Here is a 27033-nt window from a genome sequence, read left to right as displayed (position 1 = left end):
ACCTGTTGAGATCAGCCATGGGCAGTAAGCCCTGAGGGTTTGAAAGGGACTTGGCAAGCTGCACTTGCCAGCACCAATGACCAAGTATAACAGTGCTTTAGTGACAGTAGGATAATGAACCTTAAAGAGGTTTTAGCCTTACAGTAGGCTAGCAAGGAGTGAGAAAAAATATTGTTTCTGGTGGTCCTATTTTATTAAGCTGTTTTTCTAGCATTTCCAGTTAGAACACCATTGCCTGTTAGATTAAAGTATGAAACTCCATTAAGTGCTACTGAGCCCCAATGCTACAGATAAATTTTGAACAGGTACTATGAAAATTTAGTTTAATCTGTTTATCTCTCTTTTTTTTTTTTTAACAGGAATTAAATGGGAACCTGATGAGAATGGAGTCATTGCATTTGACTGCAGAAATAGAAAATGGTAGGCAATAGATGACTAGCAGTGTTTAAGAAATCTGAAAGGAGGAAAAGTTTGGTATTTACAAGAACAAGTTGTTTTGTCTTTTGTCTTAGGTACATCCAGGCAGCAACCTCTCCAAAAGATGTGGTAATTTTAGTTGATGTCAGTGGCAGTATGAAAGGGCTTCGCTTGACTATTGCAAAACAGACAGTTTCATCTATTTTGGATACCCTTGGAGATGATGACTTCTTCAATATAATTGCTGTGAGTGTCTCAGGATTTCCCCCCCCCCCATTATTTGTTGCTATCTGTCATGTTCTACATCACACGATACACTTGAAAAGTGTTGCTGGGAGGTGGTGGATACAAGATGACATCTGAACCAGCTGGACAGGTACTGTGATTTTCCAATGCAAGCTTCTTCAGGTGATAGAGTTTTCAAACTGTTTTTCTATGACTTGCAATCTGAAACCCCTTAAACATATTGTCTTGAGTTTGGGATTTTATAGAATAGTAATCTGTTTTGAAGTTTGCCTGAATTTTCTACATTACCTTAATTTTTAGCTTTGGGGTCTGTCCCCGTACACCCCCATTCCCCCAGCTTCTGCAATACAGTGCAAATTGCAATATGGCTAATATAAGAATTAACAGAATCTGATGTTAGCTTTTTAGCTTTTGCTGAAGCTTGTACGGCATGATAAAATGCCAATATAGCTCCTCGTTGTTCATGCTTTCCTCAGTGTGAATCTGAAACGTATGCATGTGTAGGTTGTGCAGAGGTATTATTGGTGCTTACTGACACTGATAACACTGATCATCAGTGATAACACTGATCGTCAGTAGTTCCTGTTATTTGTGTGTGGTAGGTAGCTTTCCATGGTACAGCTAGGTAAATCTAGGACAAGAGACTAGTTTTACAGTATTTAAGAGTAATGGGATTAATCATGTAGGTAAAGATGGCTTTAACAAGTCCAAAAATGACATCAGAACTACGATTTGGGGGAGAGGAGGGGGCAGGAATCAGTGGTTTTGTAAATTCTCCTTTGCTGATACTTTTTTGCTAATACTTCATGCAATTTTATCATATCCATGAATCCTAAAAATGTCTTCAAACTCTTGAATGTAAGGAGGACTTTAGCCTTTTTTTGCTACAAGGGAAGTGCCCTTTGTGTACTAAAATAAACGATCCCAGTGACACCGGGGCAGATCACTGCGATTGTATGGAGAAGGATGTATATATGTCTGAAGTATATGTGCATTTACTGTGTTTTTAACAGATAGCAAGCAGTTAGTTCAGAATATCTTTCATATTAATCTCCTTGCATGATAGTTGCATAATTAGCAGAAACTTATGTGGTAGAAAGACGTAATTACATACTATATCAAAAAAAGGTTTACTGTCCTTCAGAAAAAATGTGACTAACTGATATAAATAACTTTTGTGGGTTGAAAGAATGTTTCAACAAAGTAATTATTAAGAGATTTGACCAGCCATTTTTTTGGTGTATAATCTCTGTGTTCATCAGTAGTTGTCACAGTTACTGTGAATGATGTAGGAAGAAAAAAGAAAAGTGTTTGTAAGTGAAGTTTTTTATTTTGGGAAAACCAGAAGGCTCATTTAAAATAAAAAATGTAATAATGTATGTAGCTAGAATCTAAACTAATGCTTTTGCCTTAGTAAGCAGAAATACTGTGTAAATACTTCAAAAAAAGCAAGTACGAGATAACTAAATGTAATTTTTTTTTCAATTTAAATTTTAATTGAAAATGGACTGAGCTGTGCGTAAACCAGCATGGAGTCACCGAATTTTTACGTAATTTATTGCCAGTTAACACAAACTTTTGATCACTCATTCGAGTATTGAGAAAAGGAACAAAACAGCCAGCTGAGCCTTTCCTCCCCCTCGCCCAGGCTCACCTTCTGTCCAGCACCTCTGCTCTCGGCACCCCTCACCTTGCTGCCGGTTTCAGTCCCTCCCCTCTCCTGGGTGAGGTGCAGCCGTGTGGGAGCTCGGGGTCCTGTGTAGGTTTCTGTCAGCAGCTCTGTGCTTATTAGTTTCTCACTGTCCCTCTTTGCTCCTTACTGGTTTTCCTCTGCTCTTTGTATTTCTCTTCAGTGTGTGTCACCCGTGGGCTGCAGTCCCTCAGGGGTGTCCCTGCCTCAGCCTGGCTCGCCCATGGCTCTCCGGGGTGTCCCCACCCGAGTGCGGGTCACCTGCAGGCCATGGTGTCCAGAAGCGCACCCCTTACACCATGACACTTTTCCAGCTGTGTTTCCAAACGTTTCCAGCCCCTGATGGCTTCTTCCTTACACCTACCTGTGCGAGGGCGCGGCAGCCGTGCTGCTGCAGTGCTGGTGCCTCACAGGTTGCTCAGACCGGCGTTGGTGCCGGCTGGAACTGGGCAGTTCATGGCCCTCTCCTGCACAGGTTGCCACTGCAGCCCTCTCCTGCTTACACCTAAGGTGTAGTTTGGTTAGTATAAGAAATTCTTAATATTAAGAAAGATATGTAGTTACTGTGGTAATTATATCATTTTTCTGAGGTAATTTTTTCATCTGAAGGTTTTTTCCTCTCTGTAACCTCTTTTAGGATGAATATGTGTTTATTTGTGGAAATAAGTAGAAATAGCAACAGAGAATGTGATTTTATTCTTACCAGCTCAGCTGTTTAATTTCATTAGCACACTGCAGGTTTAGTTACTATGCAAATATGAACCTGAAATTAGTCACTGTATTGAAAGGGGTATTGCAGAAATGCAGGGGAAAACAAGGACACCATGACAGGAGGGACAATGAGTGAGTAAGGTGCTGTGCTGTCACCTTAAAGGCATCTTGGAAGAAGCCTTTTAAAGGAGTTGTTTTGGACTAAGTGTTGCAATATAATGCTTGCTGTCTCACAAGGCAAAAAAGAAAAGACAGAATAAAGAAAACATAAAATTTATTTGTTTGAAAATGTAACAAGCTGTTAGCAGAGACCGGCACTGTGGAGAAGGGAGTGGACATTTCACTGAGGAATGGCGTAGGCAGGCTGGGACTGGATTATGAACTCCTTTAAAATTTGGTGTGTTAGAGGAAGACATAGTGAGGGTAAACAGTAACAACAGGGTTACTGTGAGGTGAATGATCAGCAAAAATTCATTTTGAGGAGCTGCTCAGAAGAAGTGCCAGCAGGGTAAACGATCTTTGTCAGGACTGGAGAGGATGTTGCAGTGGTCAAAACAGGAGATGACAAAGCGCACAGAAGAGGCTCTTGGTGTGAATGCACTGAAAGTCCCACATAGCTGTTATCTACAGACAAGTATTGGAGTAAAATTATATCTTACTCTTTGTAATTTAGACGTAGCCTGATGATGTGAAAGCAGCTTCATCTGAAGGTGAGATACACATACATCTATATGAGAAACTGCTTTGTAACCCAGATCTGTGCCTGTATAGCAAGTCTCTGTATCTGGAATGGGCCAACTGTGCAGCGTGTGCAAAAATAGATCGACTGTGCGTAAATGTTGAAGATTTACTCTTCATATAGCACACAGCTGATACTTGCTCACACTGATTGTTCTTCTGAAATGCCTGTCCAGTTTATTGCTTTGTGAGGAGTGCTGGACAGATGAGACAAGTCTGAGGCAAGTCACCAGGTACCTCTTTCTCCAAGAACACCAACATTTGTGGAATAAGAGCTTTATGTGAGGAAGTCTGGACAAATAATACACTTATTAGATGAAGCGAAAGTTTTGAGCCTAAGTGATTGTCAGGATGACTTTATTGAGCACAGTGATTAATGGAAAAAATACTTGCAACATAAGACTTCTGTGAGGAACTGGGTCAGGAATTAGGAGTCAAATAGGTTAAGGAGTTCTCTTGCTTTCATTCTCGTGAAAGGGGAGAACCCTAAAGCATGGCTGTGTTTTGAGGCAAAAGAAGGACATTCAAGGAAAATAGTGATAAAAGATGCGAGAGGGGACTTAACAGATGAGCAACAGCCAGAACGAAGTGGAAGGGTTATGCAATCAGAGAAGAAACTTCTGTGTTTGTTACAGTAAGTAGCAAGAGCACTTTAAAGTTAGCTAAAAGAGAACATCAGGTTAGAGAAGCTGGACTGGTGTTAAGACAGGGCTCTGTGTTCCCCATGGGGGTCGAGGATGGAAAGGAATTAAGCATGAAGAAAACCAGTATCTATGTCAGTGGAAACAGAGGAAACAGAACTTAGCAGATGAAAAAGTGAAGTCTGAAAAGCATTTGCGCAAAATTTGTGATCAACTCTGGTAGGTTTTTATTGTCCCTTTACAATCTTTCACTATACAAAAAATTTTAAAAGCTTTTCAGTTTGCTTTTCGGGTTGTTGTTATATGTCAGTATTCCATACACAAAAAGACTTTTAGGATTCTCATTAACTGTAATGGAGTTATGGTCACTACATACTAAACATAGTTAAAAACTCAATTAACACTTACAAGGTGATGGAGCAGCTTATCCTGGAGGTCAAACAAGCAAGTGGAGGAAAAGAAGGTTATCAGGGGTAGTCAGCATGGATTCACCAGGGGGAAATCATGCCTGACCAATCTGATAGCTTTCTACGATGACATGATTGGCTGGGTAGATGAAGGGAGAGCCGTGGATGTTGTCTACCTAGACTTCAGCAAGGCTTTCGACACAGTCTTCCATGATATCCTCCTAGGGAAGCTCAGGAAGTATGGGCTGGATGAGTGGTCGGTGAAGTGGATTGAGAACTGGCTGAATGGCAGAACTCAGAGGGTTGTCGTCAGCGGCGCTGAGTCTAGTTGGAGGCTGGTGACAAGTGGTGTCCCTCAGGGGTCAGTACTGGGCCCAGTCTTGTTTAACTTCTTCATCAACGACCTGGATGAAGAGTTAGAATGTACCCTCAGCAAGTTTGCTGACGACACCAAACTGGGAGGTGTGGCAGATAGACCAGCAGGCTGTGCTGCCATTCAGCGTGACCTGGAGAGGCTGGAAAGTCGGGCAGAGAGGAACCTGGTGAGGTTCAACAAAGGCAAATGCAGGGTCCTGCACCTGGGGGGGAACAACCCCATGCACCAGTACAGGCTTGGGGCGGACCTGCTGGAGATCAGCTCTGTGGAGAGGGACCTTGGAGTGCTGGTGGACGGACAGGTTAACCATGAGCCAGCAGTGTGCCCTGGCTGCCAAGAAGGCCAATGGCATTCTGGGGTGCATTAGGAGTGTGGCCAGCAGGTCGAGGGAGGTTCTCCTTCCCCTCTATACTGCCCTAGTGAGGCCCCATCTGGAGTACTGTGTCCAGTTCTGGTGTCCCCACTTCAAGAAAGATGAAGAGCTACTGGAGAGTCCAGCGGAGGGCTACAAGGATGGTGAGGGGACTGAAACATCTCTCCTGCGAGGAGAGGCTGAGGGAGCTGGGCTTGTTCAGCCTGAAGAAGAGAAGGCTGCGAGGGGACCTAATAAATGCTTATAAATATCTGAAGGGTGGGTGTCAGGAGGATGGGGCCAAGCTCTTTTCAGTGGTGCCCAGCGACAGGACAAGGGGCAATGGGCACAAACTGAGGCACAGGAAGTTCCGTCTGAACATGAGGAAGAACTTCTTCCCTCTGAGGGTGACGGAGCACTGGAACAGGCTGCCCAGGGAGGTTGTGGAGTCTCCTTCTCTGGAGATATTCAAGACCCACCTGTACAAGGTCCTGTGCAGCCTGCTGTAGGTGACCCTGCTTTGGCAGGGGGGTTGGACTAGATGACCCACAGAGGTCCCTTCCAACCCCTACCATTCTGTGATTCTGTGATTATGCAGTACAATAGCAAAAAAAAAACCAAACCAAAAACAAAACCAAAAAAAAACAAAAAAAGAAACCGAACAAAAAACCAAACCAAACCAACAAACCCAAAAGCCACTAACAGTACGTTAGCTGAGTTGTTTCATATCCATTTGATTTTTCACTGAATATATTCTTATCTTTGTATGTATATATAGCAGAAAGCAGAATTCAGTGCAGGTCTTTTCAGAGAGTAAACATAAAAGGGTAATGTTAAAAATCGTTCCAGTTTTCATGGGTAGGCTGTTGGAAAATCTATCTGAAATTGATGGGCTAGATGATTGAATTGCAAAAAATTGTTGAAATACAAGAGTGATTTTTTTGCTGCCTATGATAAAATTTAAGGTCAGTTCACTAGTGCATGAACAAAGATGTCTGCAACAACAAGAGAAAAGGCGTATTTTTCCAATTCACTTTGAAGTATGATTCCAAGTCATGAATTAAATTAACAATGTTATGATAAAACAAGTACTAATTTTGCCAAATGATGAAATTTTAAAAATACTTTTATGAAAATGTAAACTCTACATTAAATTAAGAAAATATTAACTGAGCCAAGAATGTTAAATTAATTTTAATGCTTTAGTCACGCCATTTCAGCAAAATTGATTAGAAGAAAAGTATTTGTTAATTCAAAGCACAGTAGTATAGTTTCCTGGTTTTAATTTGTGGAATTTTCCATTGTAAATGTGTAGTCTCTTCTTTGGTGTCCTTGTAGTCATACAGAGTAGATTATGGATAGGTCTGCTTACTGGTTTGGCTTCACTATTGGATCTGGAGTCGGGCTGTGTCAGATATCCAAGTATGCCTAATATAGCATGAAAGCTTTTATCTTGTGTGGTGTTGCACAACAAAATGTGGGTTTAATTTTGTTTCTGTGGGCCTTGCTCCAGACAGCTTAAATATGACAAAGCATGACTATGAAAAATGCTAAGGTAGATGTAAACTGCTTGTGTAGGTGTGCTAGATCCATCTATATATATATATCTAAATCTATATCTATCTCTCACATTTTCAGAATACAAATAGTATCTGATTATACAATGTAAGTCAGCAGCTGTCTAACTGTATGGTTCCTCTTCCAGTCCAGATTTTAACCCATTCATTTTATTTTATGCCTGTTGTGCAAAGAAATAACTAGAGTGATAGAATAATGTGAACTAATAAAACAGATAAATGTAACTAAATAAAATAAAAATAAAAGTTGATGTCATCAAATGTTTAAATTACAAGTGAGGTGAAAGTAGACCAAGGTTGTAGAAGTGGAGCTCAGAAAGCAAGGTAATTGGTTTTTACTTCTCTCCCTTCCTCTGTCAGCAAAACACAGGCTGTTGCATGGGTATTAGCCCTCTCGGCTATTGTATCACACCTATCACAACTATAACATGTAAAGATGTCATATGGCAGAGCACAGGGGTATGGGAGTGTGCAACACTAGGAAATATAAGAAAGCAATGTAATGCAAGACTCTTGAAAAGCTAAATGCAGGCTTTTACTGAGGTAAATTAACAAGAGATCTATACTGGGTATTGCTGGCAAAGTCAGCAGTTAGTAATCAGCTTTTTGATTCAAGATCAGGAAGCTATTTCATTAAATACAAAATTTCAAAGTCATAGAGAAACTGCAGAACTGCTTTCAAATTGCTACTAGGGTGGTGGGAAGGGGGCGTAGAATTTTTTCCCTTCTCCAGTTTAAATGTTTGGCACAGTTAAAAGAAAGGCATTGTAAAACATCTTATGACAAGAAATCAAATATATTGATAGTAAAATACGCAACTTATGAAGCATAAGTTGGGTATTTTACTAGAAGCTGAAGATTGTACTAAAGATCTTACGAAGCAGATATGCTAGTTTAAGCAGCAAACGCTGGTTGAATGCCTTTACGTGTTGCATCAGAATTCGACAGTTTTAATGAACTTAGAAAGGCAGACATTTGCTGTTCTGGGTATTTCTTTTTGGAACTGAAATAATTTTTTCCAGTGAATTTTCTCATCTCTTTATATTTGAGCTTTTTAAAAAGGAAAAGAAAGTGTATACAATTAGCAAAGAGTATAAAAATTAAAGTACATCATAAAAATGCACTCCTGCAAGAATTCAAACCATCAGAAGCTGCTACACATTTTAAGTAAAGGTTTTTCTTGCTATGCTTTCATTTGTATACGTAGAGCAGAGGAAGAAATGCTAACAAACAGAACACTTCCACGTTATGCTTATGGTCCATAGAACACTGTTACGTAAAATACTCGCTTACACACCTTGGCATAATCCAGTTTCTTTTGCTATACATAGCAGATTACTTAAAATATTTTTAATAGTATTAACCTCAAGGTGAATTAGATGCCACAAATGCAAATAGTGTCACTATTTGGCTGAGTTTCAGAAGGATGAATATCTACCTTTTCTTAAGTTCACAGTGACAATGGAAGTGCTTTGTCCACATGCCATCTATGTAACTGCGCAGTTTACGTGAGAATGAAAGTTCTTATTCATCCTTTTACGAAGTCAGTTGATTGTATAAAATGGAGCTGCTAGGGGACTTAAAGCACGTCCTTTGTGAAAGCGTGGGTATGCTTTATACTATGCAACTGAATAATGCTAGAGGCATAGTGGGAAGCTACTGCAAATCTGTCTGCGTTATGGTGTAGCTAGCAGACGTGCAAGCTGTATGTCTGTGGGAATAGCTTGATCGTATGACTTACTCAAAATAGTGCTTAAAATAAATCTTATAGAAATCTTATGGACTGAAATTATGCTACTTAAATGCAAGGTCTGATAGATGAAAGTTGTTTCATCTATGTGCTGGTGATGATAGGCTTGGAAAAAAAAATGTGATACTACTACAGCGTTAGGAAATTCTGAGTTCACCTGCATGCAGATGTTTGAAACTGAGACAGGTAGACTTCAGTATTTTGTTGCATGTTGGCTAATTACAGACACCGTGCTTGGCATCATTTAAAGAAAAGTATATATGTTAATATAGTTTCCAATGACAGGTACAGAAATCAATCTAAGAACAGGCCTAACTGGAAAGTATACTGATTAAAGAACATGCTGAAAAAAACTGTATGAAGACAGGAGAAAACTTGGGAGTAGGGGCTGGTGTACAAGTGTCTGTTAAAGATTTTAGATAATTTTTTACAATAGAATGGAATATGGTCTTGACTTTGGCCTATAATAAGAGAAGCTGTGTAGACTTGGCATTATTATTTTGCAATGGCTGTCAGGAGATAGATTGGAAAGCAGTCTGATGAGACAAACTACAGGGGAAAGTACATCAATTATCAGATCAATAAACTGTTATGACACCTAGATGCTCACGGGACACTCCCGGTGACTCTGAAGAGTTCTGGAAGTCTTTGCCATGTTTTTCGTATTAACTTTGGAGAATAGGTATGTCCACAGGCTTTCATTTATTGGAATAACATTGATGGGAATAAAATAATTAGGGAAGCATGCAAATCTGCTGCAGAAGTTATGTGTAAATATCTTTCGAACATTTTTGTTTTGTTTCTATGCAACCAACTAATTACTATGTTGAGGCTGATGTAAATAGTCTGTATAACCAGCAGCAGTAAGTGGAGTTACTCTGGGTTTGTATTTCCTTATAGCTGAGGACTGAGCCTAGCACAGTGCCTCAAAATAGCTTGATGCAGTTCAAATTAAACATGCTTCCCTATGCAACAGTAATCATGTAATTATGAGTGTGGTGAATAGCGCACTGTTAAAATGAATGATGATGACAGATGTCCAGAGTGGAATGGGTTGCAGTGGTCTATGGTTAGACATGTGCAGAGAAAGAACTGGTGTTAAACTGAAGAAGTTAGAACAAATGCAGAGCTGCAGGCAGACAGAGACAGTGAGAACTTCCAGTGACAGAGAACCTTGTCTAAGCAGCATTCTATAATGAGTCATTATAAGGCTTTTTTATTCCCACTGAGGTGGAGGAAGAATGGAGTAAATGCATCTATTAATCTAATGAATTTTTTTCTCTGATTATTTTTTACTTCACTTAATGTGTCATCTTCCTTTGTTTACTATGGGTGTTCTGATTTACTTAAAGCCTATGAAAGGGTGAAACTGCTTAAAGCCTAAATGCAAAGGCCTTATAGTTTGATCTATGATAACTTCCAGAGTAGATTAAATTAATGAGAGGAGGAATTAACTTAAAACTGTATCTGTGTGACGAATATAGTCTTTTTGAAGGTACTTCTGTATTAATTTGACTTGTGTTGAAAGCTTTAAAAGATTTAAAAAATGAAGTCCAATTTTCAGTCAGGTGACTTAAGCATCCAGAAGTCTGCAAGATCTACTGACTGCAGATAAGACTTAGTTTCTTTTAATGCTTAAGATGCTTCTGAAAATAGGACTCGGCTATCTAACTTACTTAGACCTTTCAAGATAAGTGAATAATTCCTGGAAGATCTGTCACAGTTTCATGACTTAGTGTCCAATAAGCTACTCTGCTTGACTGAAATTCTAACTGTTGTCAGACATGACCAGGACTGATTCAAGCCTACAGACTTTTTGGCGTAGTTGTTCCACTATTAACCACTATTAACCTTCCAAAATGTTAACTAGTGCCTCAAATATTTGTCAGGACTTTTTTTATATGTAGCAAAGAATTGGGACTTGTGACTGTGCTGTATCAAACATGACTTCTTAATACTATCCAAGTTTCAACTTCAAGGATATTTATGCCAGCTAGTGTGTAAAGTACCCATTAAATCCACCTGAGTGTTGGCATCCGTTCAATTAAATGCTCCTTTTTAAAAGTATAAACCTCTGAAACATTAAGAATCACGTAAAAGGAAAAAAATTACTACAATCAGTTTTCAAAAATGAACTGAATACTTTTGTTCTTGCTTTATATGCATGTATCACTGTAGTTCTAAATCATTAAATTAAATTGTATCTTTCAAAGCTTTTAATTAAATTTTTCATCATACTTTTTATTTCCCTCTATAGTATAATGAAGAACTTCACTATGTAGAGCCGTGTCTGAATGGAACATTAGTTCAAGCAGACAGAGCCAACAAAGAGGTAAGGAATGAAAGTAACAAAACAACAGAGAGATAGGATGCAGTGCATAACAATGTGCTATGATGATCTTTTCCTACTACAGTGCATGCCATTATTAATATTTATTAATTATTCTCCTTATGACATTTCAGAGGATCTTATGTGACTCAGTAAGAAGAAAAAGAAATAACAGGCTAGTCAATTTCATTGAATAAACTTAATGGAAAAATACAGAAATCACTGAAAATATACAGTTAATAGAGTTTAGTAATTATTTTAAGTAAAATACTTCGGTTGCTTTAAATTGAACTATCACTCTGTTACCAAAAATTACTGAAGAAGTGACTGCATTCTTAAGTTAAACTAACACTAAAGTTGAAACAAAATCTCAAAACAAATGAAAACAAATAATTCCATGTGAATTAAAAAATTCAGCATTTCAAACAGGTGTGTCGAAATAATAATGCATTCATTCAAGAAAATTCTGTGAAAGCATTCAAATTAATTGCATCCTGCTGGCATTTTTCAGAAAAAAAACTACCATGATTTCAGTAAAAGTTTTATTTGAAGCAAGATTTCAGTATGAATTTGTAGCTTGAAGTTTAGTTTATTGCCTGCCATCCAAATGCAGTTGTTCTGCGCAAGCATTACTCCATCACACTTCAGAGAAGGGTAGGATTGTTTATGCCATATAAAATTATGAAATAAGATAGTTTAAAAGTCCTGTGTTTCTTGTAGAGGGAAAGGCCTGTTAAAATAAGCCACTTGTGTTATTGTAGGACTTTTTCCCTGCTAAATCTTCATCTCTTCTTGAAGTGACTTGTCCTCCTATATTGAGTCTTGCTTATGGCTGGAGAAGGGAGCAGTCTTGCATCTTTCTTTAGATACTTCTCTCTCTCTTATTTTTTTACTAAAGGCAAATCAGAGGTTCAACTCAGCACTGAGTTGTGCTTAACATTCAGTGCGGTAGTTCATTTTTGCTGAAGAAGCCAAGGGGATGCTACAGGAATTAGAAAATGTAGCTCTGAAAACACACTTCTAATGTGTCAATGTTAGGTCTTCTTGTGTATACCAAGGCAAAATGAATTTGATCTCTTTATGCTGAACTTCAGACCATAGTATTATTCATGTGTTCTTTGCATTTTACCTACATATACACTGACATTGTACAGGTATTATTCTTCATGGGCTGCTTCCTTAATATACGTGATGTTCTCCACTGTTGATTCTTAGATTATCTAAACAGCATTTGGTTACTATGACATGAATTGTTTCTGATCATTTAGTGTTGAAGACCATTATTTGTAAACTGTGATGCAGTTTTCTAACTGAGCACTTTATTATGGGTGCATCTAATGAGCCATATGAAAGCTGTGCAAGTTCTAGAGTTAAAACTAAAGATTCAAATATATTGCCCAGATGTACTGTCTGGAATTAATCCTACTGTTAACCTTTCCATCACTCTGCAACTGATCAAAAAGCAGATTACCATACACCCATATGTTACTTAATGTCAGATTCATTTTAATTGATCAAAAAGTTTTTATGCCACCCAGATGATTCTCAAATTTTATGAACAGTGCTCAATTATTCAAAATAGCTAAGTACATTTTCATATTCTGTTCTTCAGAGTAAGCTTCAATATAATTTCTAGTTAGCTAAATTATTATTTTTTTAATATTTCTGGAATCACTTTGTGCTTTATTTTGCCTATAAATTGAATAATACATCCAAGATTTTGGAGAATAACTAAATATAACCTTTTTTCCAGTTATTCATATTAGTCAGCTAGTTATTGTTCTTTCCTTGAGAGGTCAGAACTAGAAAATAAACTTCAGATAGGTAGCGGGTAATAGTGCCATGTATTTTTCATACTAGGACTATGTAAATCTTCATTTGTTTAACTTCTGTGAATTTACATGTTCTTATTATTTTTCTAGTTTATGTAATGAAGTTAACAATTTATTTGCCTAAGCACTGGAAGGCACAAAAGTGCCATAGTCCTGAGCAGAGCTCAGAGTGTAAAGTAAAGATTGTCAAGGAGGTGGACAACCACTTAATCCTAAATGAGTAATTTGGTTATCATGCTCCTGAATTCAGTTACAAACAGCTTTTGGAATTGTCTGAAATTGTTGTAAGATCTGATACTGTATCATTTGAATATACCGACACAGCAAAATTACTTGGGGACGTAATCAAAAACTCACTGAATTTCCTGGAAAATTTTCACTTTCATTCATTAATTTTCAAAATTCATTCATTTTGGTCAGGTCCATAGAAAAAAGATGTCTTAAAATGTTGTTACTATGCACATTCCAAAATTGGTCAAGAGCTATCAGGGTGTTTAGTTGTGTTTTGGAACTTATCATACGAGTTCAATCATTTGGGCTATACTTACATTTCTGTGAGTCTGACAGATATACCAGGCTTCTCCTGTAGTTTTTTGTTCTGTGTAATTGCCAAATGTCCATTGTAATATCAGATGAAATTACACTTTCTCAACCAGTCTTACAAGGTAAATACTCCTTTGCATGTTCACTTGTAACAACAGCTCTTTTTTTTTTTTTTTATTAAATGATAAAACACAAACAAGAAAAATATCATGACAAACACAGTAATATGTATTTTTTTCAAACAGCCATTATCAACATATAACCATAAGTTTCTGTATTGGCAAAGAAGAGCAGGTAATTGACAGGCAATGTTTTAAAATATATGCTATTGCTTCAGTTTATATGTATACGCAATGCCTGATTTTCTGGAAGTCCCACAGAAGTCTGAAGATGTAACTATATATACTTCTTCCAGAAATTTCTGTTCTTTATCCCTTAATGTCAAATATGCTGCTCAAATGAGCAAGAGCAAGGATGACCACATCTGTTACTACCACTATAAGCTCTGTTAGCACCAAAATAAATACAAGCATTTAAAAATACATTAGAATGTTTTTTTCTTTAGCTAGAAATTATCTATTCCCATATGCTAACTTTAAACAGAAACAATTAGAAATTACTGTAATGGTATTTCATATTGCTATAATTTTCCCTTATGTGGAAAGAGGAGATACATATTGCTGATGATTTCAGGGACTGAATTTTTAACAGTTCACTCTACCACTCTTTTATATTGCTGTATAAACACATGACCTTACTAAGGACAGGTATTTCTTAATGCAGCATGTGTTGCTGGAAGCATGCATAAAACCAGTTTTACCAACTATTAATTTACAGTGTGTAAACTTTAATTTCTACCATTTTGATACTATATTTATCTTTTTTAACTGTAATACACGGGTGCCAATATCAAGAATTCCCATTAAATGACCCTTAAAAAAAAAAAATCCCCACCCATTATACACAGAAGCACACCCCAGTTCTTGCTGTCTTGCTGGGTTCAGCTGACATCACATGTAGCAAATAAACACAGCTCTTAGAAGCAGAGATAAGAGATTACTTTGAGATGTTTGACTGGAGTTTTTTATCTCATGAGGACAGCAGCTGTTTCAATAACTCCAAATAAAAATTGCTTTCACAGGATCAGTACCCTAGTCTACATATGTCTTGAAAGCATTTATTGAAGAACTACTTTGCTGTCTTTATACAAGGCTCAGATGTTTTTGAATGGAATCTTTCTACTCCGAGGATGTCACTTAAACATGCTGAATGTCTTTCTTTGAATTGACTTTTCTTTAATCTCTAAAATTTTAACAAAACAAAGAATTAGAAAATCTGGAAGATTAGGCTATGCTTATCCCTTGCACTTAATTTGTAGTGAGTTAAAGGGCAAACCAGCTTCTCAGCAAAATAAATAAGGTTAAATTACACTAACTTGGGGCAGATGGGCCAGCAATGGACGTGGGGAGAGATCAAGTCCTCTTTTTTGGGAAGAACCGAGTGTGGTGTTTCCTTCTGCTGAGTGAGTTCCTTCCTGCCAGCACAGACACTGCCCCACTCATCTTGACCTCTTGCACAGCTGCAGTAGTAGCCAGCCTGGCTTTCCAAGATGTAGGCAGAAGTAGAATTGTTTGGTTTGCCACCCACAGAAGTCTGCTGCCTCAGGCAGTTGGGCTACAGCCAAAGCCTATTCTGTTTCCATGCACGGCCTGTCTAGGTAAGAAAAACCTGGGAGCATCTTCAGGGAATGGAGCATAAGGTTTTTTTTTTTTGGTAGGCTACGGGAAACTGCTTCACTCTTAGGGCTTAGAGCAGCCTGGCAAATGAGTGCTGCTTAATGGTGTTGGTGCTGGGATTAGGGGTAGCAAATGAACATGCTCTTTCACATTCAGGGATGGGTTGCAGAAATTCTTCTCCATAATATGTAGTGAATATGCAGGGCTTTCAGACAACCAGACATTCAGAAAATCCAATTAGTCTTGGGGAAAAAAAAAGAAAAGGCTATCTGGTGTCTGGTTTACACATTTTCTCAGTGAAACAGTGTGACTCTTGGGGTTTTTTTTGTTTTGTTTTTTACTTTTTTTCCTCCACAACATCTCTTGTTTTTTGGGAGGGAAACAGTGTTGCAAACACAATGTTAGTTCCACACATTATCTCTAGACCGCTTACTGTTATTTTTTGGACCACGGTGTGGGACCTACTAAACTAAAAGAATAAAATCTACTCTCATATAAGTATGAAAAGGCATTTAAAGCATTGTAACCCTCTTATATCCATTCTGTGGTGACACTCTCCCTTGAGCAATGTGGCTCAGTTGTTTTTGTTCCAAGTGTCAGAAAAGATATTATAAAGCCCACATTTCCGCCCCCCACGTACCCCTCCAGGCCATTTTTCTCTCTTTGCCTTTCAGATAGGAATGTGGGCCTGACTCTAGAGTACATCTGTACAAAGTGCATACAGAGCAAGGAAGTTGCATTTCTCTTTGAGTGACAACTCAGTTACTATTGATGAAGCTGCATTCGTTTTCTCTACAACATGCAATCTATATTCGGGTTGCATCTTTACTTAAATTATTACTTCCCTACCCCTGTAGTTAGTATTTTAGGTGTCTCTTCTCACAGCCATTTCAGTAAGGGGTGACAAGTTAGATTTACTTGTTAAATTATATGATACAGGAGTCCAAGTTAACCAAAGATCGTTGATCCTGCATTAAGTAAAGAGAGCAGTGAGAAAAGAAAACATAGCATGAGTACTTTTGCCTTTGCAACTTCTAACATAACCAAATGCATGTTTTGAAGATTGGTACAGGTTTCATAGTGATTGGCATAGTGAAGGCAGGATTTTTTTGTTTGTTTTTTTGAACACGCTTCATCATACCTATAGGGGTTACTTGATCAAGATCACTTCTTGATTAAAGCACTAGTAAATATGTCTGGTGCATTACAGTATGTCTTTAAAGGACATCAAATAAGTTTCATGTTTCATATAATTAAGCATTTAAACATTGAACTTATTCACGTATTTTTGTTATTGGAAAGTAATGAAAGTTGGAGAAAACAGGTTTTCAGTCCTGAATCTCCAGCATGTTGATCGAGTAACATGCTTTTCTTTAAGAAAGAGTGAGGATGCATTGGAAGAAGTGATGATTCTAAGCATCTAAATCCGTTCCCTACCAGCTTCAAGAACATCAAAGTAATGCAGTCTTCAGTTGTAAATCTTTTTTTTTTTTCCTAGTGCTAGCAACAACCTATAAGGCAGAGATGCTAGTGTAAAAAGTTTAGAAATTTCCATAGGTTTTGATCAAGTATATTCTTTTCTGCAGAATTGTTGGTTCTGTGAAAGCTTAGGTTATATGTAGCTTTCAGAGCAGTGAGGATCTAATTGCACCTTGAATTTGTCAGATACAACTTCAGAAAGCATACTTCTTTTGAGAAACCTTACTGAATCAAGTCTGGTTTATGTGTTTATAAAAAACAAACTTACAACTTCAAATATGACAGAGTGATATGAGTGGTGTTGATGTACGCGCCACCACTTTTACTAAGATACAAAGTAGGCATCCCAGCACTAGATTTCTTCCAACATATAGTTTTTCTGCTTTCACTTTTACAATAGGAGAATATAGTAATTTGTTTTAAGAATAGTTATAATTTCAGGTGATATGGCAGGCATCAGGTTGCATCCACTTATCTCTAAATTTTTTCATAGCCTAGCGTTTGTCATAAAATTTTTGTATTGGCACATACCTGCACTGAAGGTTCAGTTTAGATATGTGGAGAAATATACTCTGAATGTTTTAGGCTATACCTAATGTGCAAAACGTGCTTCAAATTTCATTTATCATGAAGATTAAATCTATAATTACATTGGGTAACGTAAATGAGGTTGAAATTAATCCATGATCCTAAATGTGGTTTAATAATATAAAATATGTAACATGTATTTGAATTTTACCAGACTAATTTGTATTTTGGCATTAGCATTAAACAGCTGCTACCTTGAAGTGTATCAATTTGCTATACACAAATTTAAAAAAAGAGTGGGAAATAGTTCAGACACAATTCTGTCACTGTCTGCACTTTCTCCACAAATTACAAACATGTGGAACTGCCTATTTTAATACTAGTTTTCTTGGGCCAAGAGGTTTTCATCTTTGAGAAACTCCATGTTACAATTTACCTACCCCCAAGGAATCGGATGACAATCTGATTTAATGTAACTCCAGATTTAAAGTAACAATATTACAATATACATTCCTCTTTTATATGTTGTTTTAATATACTATATATGGGTTGAGGACATTTCTCTGTAAATGTTTCCAGATGAAATATATCATCTTCTAGATGCACAGATAGGCCCAGTAACTCCAAGCTGAATCAAGAACTTACTCCTGTGTAAATTAGAATGACGAAAATAGATAGATGTAGTGTATAACTTCCAATGAGCTTTTATTTTATATGCAATTACAAGAAATTAAATAACTGGAAGACTGATTCAGCAATGAAGCTGAGTGAAATTGCCAGTAAGAGGTTGGTAAATATGAATTTTGCATATTGAATTTTATTTAAACAAAATACTTAGGTGTATATTTATCTATCCATCTCTGTCATATCTCAAAAAAATGTTGACGACTGCATTGCTTCACTGTTATAAAACCAAAAATGTAAAGTCACACTGAAATCTACTTTTTTAAGAATTAGCTAGCCATTAGAGACCCCAAAACTTTCAGCTAGCCCCAGACCACTGAAATTTGAATTTCTGTTGCAGCCCCAGGCAACCAATTTACTTAACAAGATTTGTTTTTAATCTGAGTATATTGAATATTGAGCTCTTTGTTCAGCATTGTTTTCAAGATTGTTTTCCTGAAAAAAAAATCCAGTCTACCAACACAACATGCTAGGGAACACAAGTGATTGAATAGTCATCACCAGCAAGCAAACCTGTAATTGCCCTGGCAATGGATTTTAAATGGGATGATACTTAAATGCCTTTTACAGATGTGAATGCACATTTGTCAACAGTTAGTACATGTTGGTAAGCTTCCCTGTGACACATCAGTAAACATCACTCTCCCATCTCATACATGTGCCTCCTGATTGTTTTTGTTTTGTTTTGTTTTTTTAAATGGTTTATATGCTGATGTATTTCATCTTCACGAATCTGATAAATCTTTGCAAAGTGTGTTTCTGGAACATACGGAGTTACAGCATGCAAGGATGAGTATGGGAACTAATACTAGAAGTAGCAAAGACTTGCACTAAAACTGGCAGAGAAATCTGCAGGAACGTTGAACTCCTTAACAATGCTTTTCTGTAGGAAGCTCACCCTGGTCAGACAATTAATAGGAAATATCATAGTTTTCCAGTGTAATTATATAAACTCTGCTGCATATATCAGTTGTAAACTGTTACTTCCCTCTCTGGAATCAGTAGAAAGTACTTTATTCATATATGCTTAGACTTTAATCCGTGGTCCTGTAACCCCATCTAATTTGGGTATTCCTGCTCATCATAAATGGTACCTTATTCTTGGTAATCACAAGTAAGCTATAATTGAAAGTATCTCTATAGGATACTGGGCCGACTGTGTAGCATATTGCCTTAACAAGAAGGAAATCAAAGCTTTGTTGGTTGTAATAGAAATGCTGAAAACTGTATAAATGGGAATTTGGGCATAACTCAACTAATTCAGATGCCCTAAAATAGGGAGATAAAAAAAAAAAAGACGTTGGTTTACCTAGGTAGGTAGGATGATAAGAGATGAGGACTTCATTTGGTCAGGAGTTTACAACAGTAGATTCACTACCAGTATCCTTCCGTATTGTCAGTGGTAGAGAAATATAATACAAAGGCAAACAGTTTTTGGGTGTCCCAGAAAAAGGATCCGCTATAAGCCATAGCAATCTGAACTTAGCAGGTGGTGTATCTCTATTTATGAAGCTTTAGGTGGTGTCCTCGTGTTAAGATGCATTAAAACAGCCTGTGAAGTCTTGTAGGCTGTGTGCTAATTAAAACTTGAGCCAAGCATGCCACCAATGTGACTAGCTTTGTCATGATGCTAGGAAAAAATCCATCAGTGAAAAACTGCAAGTGTTTGCTATGGTAAAAAAAGCTATGTCAAAACATGAATGCCAGACGTTAGGGATTACATTAGCTGACAACTTGTCTGCTCTTTTTTGTATATGCCTGAGACGGCATGGTTGTTATGGCACTTACCTGGCATTTGAGAATTGGAACTCAGTTCTCTGCTTTAATGTATCATTACTTGCTTTCAGATGTCGAATTAAGATGGCAGTACCTTTGTCTTCTCCTTTCTTTTGCTTGCTTAAAATGGGTAAAACCTTGAAGGTTATGGAGTATCTTTATATTATCATAACAGAGGCCAAAAAATCTCACCAACTCTTGCGCAGACACAGGACTCTCTCACATTTGTTAGGAGTGTGACCAGATTATGTTCACTTCCAGAATGTAAAAATTTGTCCATCTTGTTGTAATTATAGATGCCAGTTAACTTTCATAATCTCAGAGAGTAAACCTTATGAAGCCATTAGGAGAGCCTGTAAGAGAAGAGACCAATAAAAAGAAATGTGCCAGAATTTCTTCAGTATTGCCTCCAAATCGGTTATTATTCAGCTTTACTATGGGCTAGATAAACCAATGTGTTATTTTGGCTACAAAGTTGAGAGGTTCTGCTATGAAGGAAAAATTCAGTTTTCACAGCTTTCTGGCCTTCATCTCAGAAGAGTTCTTAAGTTGCCTGCAATGACCTGAAATTAGGAAAGGAATATCAGATTCTTACCTGTATTCAGATAGCCCCCTCTGCCTCCCTAAATTCTTCCATTTTTCCAAATCATGAATAAGTGCTCTGAATCTTTGTGAAATCATACATGTCATCTCCCAAGTGCAGATTTGTTGAAAGAAATTACTTAACTTGAATTATTTAAGTTTAATAACTATTAAACCCTAATAAATCAAAATTACAAAACTGAAAAAAGAAGTAACAGAAATATGACTTTCTTACATACTTTGCCAGATGGTTTTTTGGGTGTACCAACAACCACTTTCAATAATCTCATTTATAAGAGAAACTCCCAAGTTCAACCATGAGAAATAGTCATAATTTATTTTCTTGTTCAGTTATGCCAAAGCTGTATGCAACAGTGCTGTGACTCTAGTATACTGTATAACTGTCCCATGAAGCATAGAATATAAAGACCATTAAAAATCTTTCTACGTTCCTCCTCATTGAAGTTCTGAAATAGTCCGAGTCAAGTTAGGCCACCTGATTTTTAAGCAGAAATAGGTGTGTGAATATTATTTTTGATCTTTGAAAAAACAGTGTCAGTATACTCCATTGTTCTTCAAATCGGCATATTTGTAACCATACCTAAGACAAGAACCGATTTCCTGATTCTAGGTGCATCAAATCTATTTGTTGGTTTGTTTCTGACTTAGAGAGTCCTAAAAAGCTTTACACAGTTTAAAAAGAATGAAGAGAACCTTTTTGATTTGCATACATGGATCATTATCACATGTTAGAATCACTGTGACTTTCTGGTTTTGAAAGTTTATAGTGTTTATAAACAGACAAAATCAGCAGCATGCAAAGATACGAGACCAAGTGGATGCATTGTTGATGTTCTGGGTTGAACTCTTGTAGATATATGCAAAGACCTTGTCCTGGCTGACATGCGCAAGTGGATTTGCACCCTCACTCTCTTCAGCTCATGTCTTTCAGCCACTTCTAAATGGGTCATGGATACCTCCACAGCTGAACACATCTATGCTTCCTCACTGTAATAAGACACAGCTTCTCCTGTTGAGCTCTGGCCCTATAATTTTGTAATCAGAGATCAGAGTCTGATTGTCATAATTGTGTGTCTAATTTGCATTCAGAATTACCAATATTATGCATGTCAATTAGGTATTTGAGTCCGCAATTAGATATTGCACGTTCTGGTAATTACACATGGAAATTAGGCATAAAGTTGCATGTGAATGTTTGTGCACACATTTGACAGATACCCAGTTCAAACTCATGGGCTCCAATAGGACAAGAAAGAGAAGCTGAGATGAACTAATACTATTTCTTGTGCAGTTTATTACTAAAAAGAGTTATTTAAGATGTAAAGATTAAAAGATGCTTTTTGACTCCTTAAGAGCAGGGGTTTCCTGCTTTCTGGGATCTGTTTGATTTCTTCAAGTTATTGAAAGTGAATTGAGGTGTTTATTACCTCATTCCCAAAGGCCTTATTCTTTTTCTTTAAATTTACGTTTTGGTGGTTAATGTCCTGACCTGACTTTCTTTTACTATTAGCAGGGTTTGAAATATTCTTTTCTGTTTTGCAATGCTTTTGTAAGGGACGGAATAATTTAGTAGCAGTTGGAGACACGTGTGGGCAAGTTCTAGAGAAATTTTGAGAAGCGTACTAGTTTGAAACTTTCATTTTATCATACACAAAGGATACAATGCTTTTAAAAATGCCTTTTCCAGTAATAAAGGCGGCACTACAGCATGACTGGCACGGCATGGCTGTACTGACTGGACATGTAAAATAGGAAAAAATGAGTGTTTAGAGATTTGGATTTTTTCATATAAATTTTACTTAAAACAGCACCGTGACAGTGTGTCAATAGTATGCCCTTTGAAGTCCGAATATCTTTTTAAGAGGGTAGAAAAACCCAGTCTCTATGAAGTACAACAGTACATTTTGACTGTTTATTAATAAACAGTGTCAGCTAGATGTAGAGTGAACAGAATGGTCTGAGGAAGCTATTCTTTATGCTGCCTGTAAAATGAAGTATTATTTCTTTTTGCATGGATTCAATTAATGCCACACATCCAGGGCATCTGGTATGATAAAAAGGGAAACAAAGAAATGTTAATTTGCATGTTGGTTTGTGATTTTTGCAGTGGACATACAAAGTGCTGTCTCAAAAAAATGAAGAACGAGAATGGAGTTGGTTTAAAAAACAAATCAAAAAACCCCATAAACCCCCTCCATACAACCAAAGAACAAAGCACACATGTATTTTAGTTATTTAATCCTTTTCCAGAATCACCTTGTAGCATCTGTTCACTCTGAAGCCTGGAGGCAGAAAATATTGATTTCTTAAAATTCATAGTGCATGAAATAGATTTTTAACATTTCTACTATTTTGTATCAAGCAAATGTCACTATTATATTTCTTCCTATATCAACAGTGTATTTTTCAGAACTTATATATATATATAGAGCTATGACAAGGGAAAATATTTGTTGTTCTAACAGATCATGTGAACTGATTATACGCTAGAGAACATACTCTATTTTTGTGACCTATTTATGCTGTATGTTCATGCTTGATAATGTATATGCATTGTAATAAACATTCCACTGTACTTGCCTCTGAAATGTTCAAAGATTTTACAAACTCTTGTGTTTTTTGATATCAAAATAATTCTAGTTTAATTTTGAAGCAATAATGTATTCCAAAGAGAAATAAGATTTGTAACAAATATTTATTTTAACATATCTAATTTATGAAAAGATAAGATTAGAAACATATTTCCAATACAAAAATTTGGCTTTATCGATTTTCAGAGAACTCCTCTGTTTCAGGGTGAATCCCTGTGTTGTTAGGGAAGCATCTGTGGTAACTGTAAACTGATCTTAGTTCTGTGTACCTGGGAGAGGCGTGCTGTGAGCATAGGGCTGCTTCAGCAGCTTGAAAGTGTCTGGTCAGCACATAACTTTGATGTAATGAAATTGGTTTTGACATTGATGAAACAATAGTAAACTGCTTGTTTTCCATATTTTTTCAGCTGTTAACAACACTTTCTGTTTAAAAATATAAGCTATATGTAAAACTGGTTTTGCTAAGATGTTTCCTGGAGAATTTTATAGACACGATATATTTTTGTTTTTGAAGAATTCCAATCAACAATTTTAAATTCATATGAAGTTTACATATTTCATGAAAAACGGTTGTATTTTCTGAGTTTCTTAAAAGCTTTAATGTCTGTAGCAATCCTGTGCTGTAGTTAAACCTTTTGTATATTGACTGATGGCCATATATATTAAATTCACCATGAGTACTGAAATCAGTAGCCTCTGAATCTGACTGTTGGTCTGACTGTTTTGAAATAGCTGTGAAAAACACACTGCATTGAGCTGCTGACAGTTGAAGTAGCCCATGTCTGGGCAACTGCCATCTTTCCATTGCTGCTCTCAATTTCCAGGCTGCGTTAGTTGAAGTCAAGAATATGCCAGTGTGGCTTTTGATCAGTTTGGACCTAAATTTCAGAGATGCTTTGAAATGACAGGTTGGATATAGAATAACAAGAGGTTGATGCATTTACTGAATATTTGGGTATTTTGTATTCATTCTCATTTGTATTATTAGTTGTGAAAAAATATGAAACGCACAATTGGAGGGACAGTAGTATTTTAATTCTTCTATAAAGATAATTGATTTGGTTTTTTTGCTTATAATAATGCTTTAAAAGCAATGGACTGATAAATAAAAACTTTCTTCTTACTAGCCTATTGAGGTAACTTTTTATCCAGTTGTGGAGACTGAAATAATACATTGTCTCCCCTGTTATTTCCCACCACATATGTCTTCATTTCTTTCTTAGAAATTATTACATTTTAAAATATATTTAAAACAGTAATTACTAGTATGATGGAGATAATGACTAGTATTTACTTTAGATATGTTTAAGTTGGGGAGAAAAGAACCATTTTGCAGTGTAGTTGTATAGGCCTTCATGCTATCCCTGCTTATTTAGATGAACAAGACTCTGCCTTTCAGCTGTTAAAAGTATTGAGCTGTGATGAACCACATTTACTAGGTCACTATGAAGTAATTGTTTTGAAAAAGCAGCTCTTTTTTCGTGGCTTCAGAATTGCCTAGAGGCTTGATGTAAATTTTCCTGAAATTTAATAATGAAATAGGAAGTTCTCTGCCTTTCAATAGACTGCTGTAAAATCATTTTATTTTATGAAATAAAAAAAGTAGCAGATCCAAAAAACCTAGAAGCTGAATAGTTAGAAATATATTAAAATTGCTGTGTGAAATGAAAAGAAGTTACAGATATCAATGAATAGAAACTCAAACAAAAAAAAAAAAACAAAGGAAAACAATTTGATTGAATAACTAGTCAAAACCAATTGAATAACTAGTCAAAACCATATCTTGTGAAAGCTTCACATTATTCTTGTTCCAGCACATCCTTAGTTTAGTGTGGATTAACCAGGAATTTCTACTTTGGTTTATGAATTGGTGTATGCAGTCATTTAAGCTTAAGAAGTAGGTCTAAAGAAGAATTCAGAAATCCTTAATCACCGGTATCAACGTGTATGTTGTAGCAATGTACTGACAAATAAAACCCTCTTGTTCATGTTTCAGCATTTTAGGGAACACCTTGACAAACTTTTTGCGAAAGGAATTGGAATGCTGGACATTGCTTTAAATGAAGCTTTCAACATGCTCAATGAAGTAAGTTTATGCTTTTCAGATATATTTGGCTGACACCTTTCTTGTATTTAGCAATTACTGTCAATTTGAAGATAATAAATGAGAACTCAAAAAATGAGATGATAGTAAAATATTATCTATAGATCATGAATTCTGTATAATCTGTATGTGGTGAAAGTTATAAACAAATTCACATTTTTATATGTATATATTTTGTATTAATGTATTTTGTCTATACAGATAATATACACCTATGCATACATGTGTACTATGTACATATGTAGTACACCTATGCATACATGTGTACATTAAGTAAGGTTAATTTCAGTAGCTGTTCTAGGTGTTAAAACATACCAGGGTAACACACAAATTTGACAGTTTTTTTTTTTTTCTTTGGAAGGGCTAGCATTTTAGGAGTGACAGAAATCTGTGTGTTCATAAACACTTTGAGAATATACACTTATTAGAGTCGTGAAGTGGTTGGTCACTGGATTGACTTCTGGCATGATGATTAATATCTCATAGCTTATATAAAAGAAGTAATTTGAACACTTTTGTACTTACTTCTGTAATACTCTAAGACAGAGGAAGAAATGTAAAGCTATGTTTAACCAGCGCAGAGCTATTAATATTATTTTAACTATTTATCTGCCAAAAACATGTGGCCAACTTTCTGATAAAGTTCCTGTGAATGATGTCTATAAACAGGAATGAAGTCTCTAGAAGATGAATGTCGTGATCATGGAGATAATCTAGTGCAGGGCATTTAGTTTCCCTCATGAGCTCCACATAAAATCAGTGTAGCATTCTTAGTTGTCCAGGAAATTGTCCTTCAAAGGATATTTTTATTAAAATCAGACCCATTGTCTTTGCCTGAAATACTTTTCCTCACAAGGTGCACATCATCCTTAGAGGTTATCATGAAGTGATTTTATGGAGTGTATTTCAGAGATATTTTTTTGTCATTTCTGGCAAAGGTAAAATGTATTGTTATGCTACATGTTCCAGCAAAGAACAATTTTAGCAATGTTTTGATTCAGCAGAATATATACTTTCTTGGGAATGTCTATTGGAAAAAGCAAGGAAACAAAGGAGGGAAGTGAACAGTAGTAGCAATGAAAGAGAATTAGTACGAGGGAGCAAACCAATGAAAATAAAATGCACCATCAAATATTTCCCAAGGTATTATGAATGAAAACCCTAGGTAGTGTGGTAGTACTGCTTACAACCTCTCTTAATATCAGTTTAGATACAGGATTTCTGTAAGGTAGAGCATTCACTTTTTAAAAATAGCTTATTACAAGCAGACCTCTTCTCCATGATCTCTAAACTAATGAGCACTTGTAAAATTGTAAACTGTTCTATAACTGTTTTATAACTGTTCTGTATGTAGCAAATGCCATTGTGAAGGGCTAAAACACCAACTATGTCAAAGGCCAGAGCAGATACTAAAGGGGAAGATGTGGGGTATTTCAGTTAGCCTCAAGACTGAGGAAAGCAGGAAACTGATGAAAAAAATCCCAAACACTCGTTTGTGTCCAAGTGCCAAGGGCCCCAAGGTGACATAGTAGTCATCAGTGATCAGTGAGTCCTAAAGAAAACTTAAACTCTTATCCCAGAATGTTCCCATTCTAAGACTTGGAGTATTGTCTGTGAAGTTATTTCAAAGTGATGCTACATGTAATCCTCACCTAGCATTTTCTAAGGCAAGAAAATGAACATTTCTATGGGTTCTGTCAGAATGCTCAATCTTGCCCAAAGTTCACCCTTTTTAATAGCACGCCAAGCCCTTGTTCTCTGCATCTTGCTGGTAACCTTTGAACTGCATTAGTGAGTCAGCAAGAATAACTAAGCACCTTGCAACAGGACCAACCCCTGCTAAGTGGTTGTATGTTAGAAGTAAGCATCGTCAGCCTATTAAAACATTCCCTGTAGCTTTCTTTTGAAGTTAATATTAGCAGT

General features: G+C 36.6%; 1 protein-coding gene across 5 annotated transcripts in view; it reads left to right on the top strand.

Annotated features, from left to right (window-relative positions):
• The window catches only part of CACNA2D3 (calcium voltage-gated channel auxiliary subunit alpha2delta 3), a 472558-nt gene that overhangs the window by 205256 nt on the left and 240269 nt on the right, over positions 1 to 27033 (top strand). For all 5 annotated transcript variants that reach the window (XR_012765257.1, XM_075432892.1, XM_075432891.1 and 2 more), the window contains 4 exons: positions 360 to 420; positions 513 to 663; positions 11163 to 11237; positions 25003 to 25092. Coding sequence is in view for 4 of the 5 variants with exons in the window: in XM_075432892.1 (XP_075289007.1) it covers positions 360 to 420; positions 513 to 663; positions 11163 to 11237; positions 25003 to 25092 (377 nt within the window). In the remaining variant the exon portion in view is untranslated. The remainder of the gene's footprint in view (positions 1 to 359; positions 421 to 512; positions 664 to 11162; positions 11238 to 25002; positions 25093 to 27033) is intronic.

The sequence above is a fragment of the Opisthocomus hoazin genome, chromosome 11, assembly GCF_030867145.1.
Source record: "Opisthocomus hoazin isolate bOpiHoa1 chromosome 11, bOpiHoa1.hap1, whole genome shotgun sequence".
NCBI classification, from domain to species: domain Eukaryota; kingdom Metazoa; phylum Chordata; class Aves; order Opisthocomiformes; family Opisthocomidae; genus Opisthocomus; species Opisthocomus hoazin.
The sequence above is the reverse complement of the archived record's forward strand: the minus strand, read 5'-3'. Positions and strand labels throughout refer to the sequence as shown.